Below are 5,024 nucleotides of genomic sequence, written 5' to 3' on the forward strand. Positions count from 1 at the left end.
TGTGAATAATAATAATGATAATGGTGATGGTTTTGTGTGGATGACAGACAGCTGTGTATCAGGGTATGCTGAGTGTTTGCTACAGATGCATATATCGTTAAATACAGTAATTGCATTAGGACACGTCTTGTAAAGCCCCATAAGTTAAACGGAATGTCAGAAGCAAGTGTTCCGTAATGAAAACAATCTATTTACCTTTTCTAATTCCAAGAGATGAAACCGCAAGACTTGGATGGCTTGGATCATCTGCAATGAAAGCAGAGCCGTTATTCTGGGAAAGATGGATTATGTGTTGGATATAGGAGGTGAGGCAGATCATAGGGGCCCCAAGTCAGTCCCTAGCTCGGACAGGCCCGGGTGCCCCTGACAGGGGGGATACTAATTATGCAGACTTTTAGTTTATTCCTCGGTCATGGCTCAGTCACTCTGATCAGCCCGCCCTGATTCCCTGAGATTTCTGATGAATGTCCTACCTGCTAATTCACTGCCATGAGGAACAGGCTGCTCCACAGGTGACAGCGACACACAAGTGACACTTTCACATTTCCAAATCACCACACAATGCTGCCTGTTCACTTCTAGCAAGCCGACCCCCTCCCTCCCTGCTGCATTGTTTTCTACCATTCCCAGCCCAGCAAGATTATTTCCCAACACAAACCGAGCTGGAAAAATACCAGGATAGACTGTTACACACTACTACACAGTACTACAACACCACTACACGGGGTTACAAACTACTACTTAATGCTACAACACCACTATTCAGTACTGCACACTAATACTCAGTACTACAACACCACTTCCCAGTATTGCACACTAGTAGTCAGTACTACACTGTGCTGCACACTAGTACACACAACCCTAAACATGACTTACACAGTACTGCACACTGCTACAGTACTACCCCTTACTAAACACTGCTACCAATTACTAAATAGTACTGCACACTGCTACACATTAGCATAATGTACTGCAAATTACTATACACTGCTACAATTTACTACACAATACTGCACACCGGTAAGCATTAGTAGAAAGTACTGCAAGTTACTACACATTGCTACTAATTACTGTACTGCACACCGGAACACATGAGCAGAATGTACTGCAAGTTACTACACACTGCAACACTTTACTACTCACTACTGCACACTAGTACTTACTGCTACACATTACAGCACGGCCCTGCACTCTGTTTTACATTACTAAAAAGTACTGCAGGTTGCTACACTTATACACATTGCACACCGGAACACATTACTACATAGAAATGCACTAATACAGAGTACTCACCAAGTTATCCAGCTCTGGGTTCGAGGAGAAAAGAGGCTTCTCTGCCCTGACCTGGAGACAACACAATCACAAGTTACTACCCAGATGTCTGTGGACCCATCATCGGAGAAAGGCAAAATAGGACAAAAAATGGACACATAAAGAGAAAGTGTGTATGTGTGTATGCAAATAGCATATAAACATTTCTATCTACATGCTTTGTCTATATATATGTGTGTGTGTGTGTGTGTGTGTGTGTGTGTGTGTGTGCTATATATATGTGTGTGTGTGTGTGTGTGTGTGTGTGTGTGTGAATCTCTATCTTTGATATATATCAAACGTTGAAGCGTGCATATATTTGGTTAATGAGGACGGATTGAGAATGTGTGGCTTTATATTTCTTTACATATATATCACACAATATATTTTTTACTCTATAACATCATTCACACCACAATTCCTTCCTTAGGTTCCTATGGCAAATTATTTTAAAAATATCGACTTATTATTAAAAATATTGACTTATTTGTATTGTCTAACACTGACAGTTACATTTCAACTGGTAATTATTACATGTATTATCCAATCCATAAAAGCCCGTGCATGGCTTATATGATACAAGGATGAAGTAATAGTATACTCTAGGTATCCAGTAATAGTGGCCATGCAATAGAGGGGATATAATACAAGCATCCAGTAGTAGAAAGAATACAAGCATGCCCTAATAGAAGAGACATAATGCAAACATCCTCTAATCAAGGGATATAATACAAGCACCCAGTAATAGAAAGGGATATATTTGAAGAACCCACCAAAGAAGGGATATAATACTTGCATTAAGTAATAGAAAATGTATAATACAAGCATCCAGTGATAAAGGGATATAATACATGCATCCAGAAACAGGGGTCATTTCATTCAAGCACCCACCAAATGAAAATATATAATACAAGCATCCAAAGATAGTGGGGAGCTAATACAAATGTCCAGCATAAAGAGGATACAATACAAGTATCCACTAATAAAGGGGGGTATAACACAAGCACCCAGTAATAGAGGGGATATAATACAAGCACCCAGTAATAGAAGGGATATAACACAAGTACCCAGTAATAGAGGGGATATAATACAAGCACCCAGTAATAGAAGGGATATAATACAAGCACCCAGTAATAGAATGGATATAATACAAGCACCCAGTAATAGAGGGGATATAATACAAGCACCCAGTAATAGAGGGGGATATAATACAAGCACCCAGTAATAGAGGGGGATATAATACAAGCACCCAGTAATAGAGGAGATATAATACAAGCATCCAGTAATAGAGGAGATATAATACAAGCATCCAGTAAAAGAAGGGATATAACACAAGCACCCACTAATAGAAGGGATATAACACAAGCACCCGGTAATAGAAGGGATGCAATACAAGCACCCAGTAATAGAAGGGATATAACACAAGCACCCAAAAATAAAGGGGATATAATACAAGCACCCAGTAATAGAGGGAATATAATGCAAGCACCCAGTAATAGAGGGATAGAGGGGATATAACACAAGCACCCAATAATAGAGGGGATATAACACAAGCACCCAATAATAGAGGGGATATAACACAAGCACCCAATAATAGAGGGGATATAACACAAGCACCCAATAATAGAAGGGATGTAATACAAGCACCCAGTAATGAAAGGGATATAATACAAACACCCAATAATAGAAGGGATGTAATACAAGCACCCAGTAATGGAAGGGATGTAATGCCCACCAAAGAAGGGATAGAGGGGATATAAAACAAACAGCCAGCAATAAAGGGGACATAATACAAATATCCAGCAATAAAGGAGATATAATATAAGAGTCCCGTAATAAAGGAGATATAGCACAAGTATCCAGTAATGGAGGGAATGTAATACAGGCATCCACAGAAGAAATATAATACAAGCATCCAGTAATAAAGGGGATATAAGACAAGCATCCAGTGGTCCGGGGTGAATAGATGGCTAGGTGATTGACCTGTTTGGCGAATACAGCGATGTCTTCATTAAAGGAATCGGACGAGCACACGTCCCCTCCTGCTACTCCCGGCTCCCGCGGGGTACACGTCGCCAGTTCACATTTCTCAAAGACCAGAGCTAGAAGAGGGAAGAGGGGGTGTCTGTGCGGACCCCACAACAAACCACCATCAATAAACCGATATCACAACATACATTCTATGACAAAACAACATTATGTGGAGAAAAAAAATATCAGGAAATATTCAGTGAAATTGTCTTTCTTGTTTTTACTCTCAGTATAAGTTTAGAGAGAACGCGGGAGTTATCGAACACGGGAAATATGAGAAATAAATAAAGGATGTCTTGGAAATAATCCCTGGCTTAGTAGAACGGCACATGTGAAATCTTAATGATCATATGACAATTTGTGTCTGCTGAATAAAGGATTTGCAGTTTTGCTGTGCATAGCAACAAGCTGATTTTTAATCCTCTCTTTATTTGCTCCTTTAATCCTTAATTGGTCGGTATTAGGAATCCTGAGTGGCTCTAATGAAGTTGCAATGTTTTGCAGGGAATTATCAGGCCCGGCTCATTGCTGGGAACCCGAATCGCTGCCTTTCCTTTCCCTTATCATTTCATGTGGGAGATGTTTATCTGCTCACTTTCCCTTCCACAAACTGACTTGTGTGTGTCTACGAAGCACCGGGCTGAGTTGATTCTACTTCTACCAACATGCCACCCGATTCCAGTACCTACCCATAAATGGCATCTTTGTCCCGTTTAAGGGCATCGTTCACAGCAGACCCCATGCTGGTGGGCATAACATTAGGGTGGGGGGCATGAGTCCCATAGTGCTGGCTGGCATGTAAAGGGGGTCCGTGGTTTAAGTGGTGTACCGGTGGGATAGGTCGAGGAGCATGTGGGTCACCATACATAGAGGTGGGCACCCCCACTCCGTCCATGGCATAGTGCGGTAACTCATCGTACTGCCAGAGAAAGAAGACAAGAATTAGAAAGGACAGAAAATACAAAACAGAAACAAAAAAACAAAAAAAGAAAGGGACAAACGAAAAGCTCAAATGAGGGAAAATCCCGACAAGGAAGAAAAATAAAAAGAAATGAAAGTGTGAAATGAGGAAATAAAAAGAAAGTGTTGATGGTAAAAATGCGATCATGCAGCGAGAAGAGTCCCGGCTGGAGGAGGCTGAGGAGTTACCAGGAACATTGAGGCGTGTGCGGGCTCTTTACTGCTCATCCAAAAATATACAAAAGAACAAAAAACAACTGCAAGCTCTTCGCCGAGATACTAGAACATGGGCAGATGGAAAGACTGCGACTGCGAGGAAAGCTGCAAAAATCAAGCTGGAGAATAGGACTGACATGAGGAAGCAGGGCAACAGGAAGAGAGAATACTGACTACTGAGAAAGAGAGAGAGAGGGAGAGAGAGAGAGGGAGAGAGAGAGAGAGAGCGAGAGAGAGAGAGAGAGAGGAGAGAGAGTGAGCGAGAGAGAGAGAGAGAGGTGTGTGTATGTGTCAGAGACAGAGCAAGAGAGAGGCGTGCAGGAGACACACAAAGCACTGATCACTCATATCCATCCTTTATTAACACACACACATATATACATATACATACTGAATCCTAAATTGCACCCCCACCCCGGGCTCAGCATACCCCCATGCAAACAGAGCGCTGCTGTCTCAGGGCATTTAAACCTACCCTTTGCGCCATCAATAAACGCCTGTGTGTG

The 5,024-nt window shown here is 41.6% G+C and overlaps 1 protein-coding gene across 4 annotated transcripts in view; it reads right to left on the minus strand.

Annotated features, from left to right (window-relative positions):
* MEIS2 (Meis homeobox 2) overlaps positions 1-5,018 on the minus strand; it is a 142,899-nt gene extending 137,881 nt beyond the window's left edge. For 2 of the 4 annotated variants that reach the window (XM_018562826.1, XM_018562825.1), the window contains exons 1-5: positions 4,994-5,018; positions 4,032-4,261; positions 3,295-3,436; positions 1,294-1,344; positions 196-246 (exon numbers count right to left, since the gene is read on the minus strand). In XM_018562826.1, coding sequence (XP_018418328.1) covers positions 196-246; positions 1,294-1,344; positions 3,295-3,436; positions 4,032-4,261; positions 4,994-5,005 — 486 coding nt within the window. In that variant the 5' untranslated portion in view covers positions 5,006-5,018. Of the gene's footprint in view, positions 1-195; positions 247-1,293; positions 1,345-3,294; positions 3,437-4,031; positions 4,262-4,491; positions 4,714-4,993 lie in introns of those variants that run through there. The other 2 variants (XM_018562824.1, XM_018562823.1) reach the window with 1 other exon arrangement.
* Positions 5,019-5,024: the final 6 nt, after the last annotated feature.

The sequence above is a fragment of the Nanorana parkeri genome, unplaced genomic scaffold (genome assembly GCF_000935625.1).
Source record: "Nanorana parkeri isolate BGI_ZX_2015 unplaced genomic scaffold, ASM93562v1 scaffold602, whole genome shotgun sequence".
Classification (NCBI taxonomy): Eukaryota; Metazoa; Chordata; class Amphibia; order Anura; family Dicroglossidae; genus Nanorana; species Nanorana parkeri.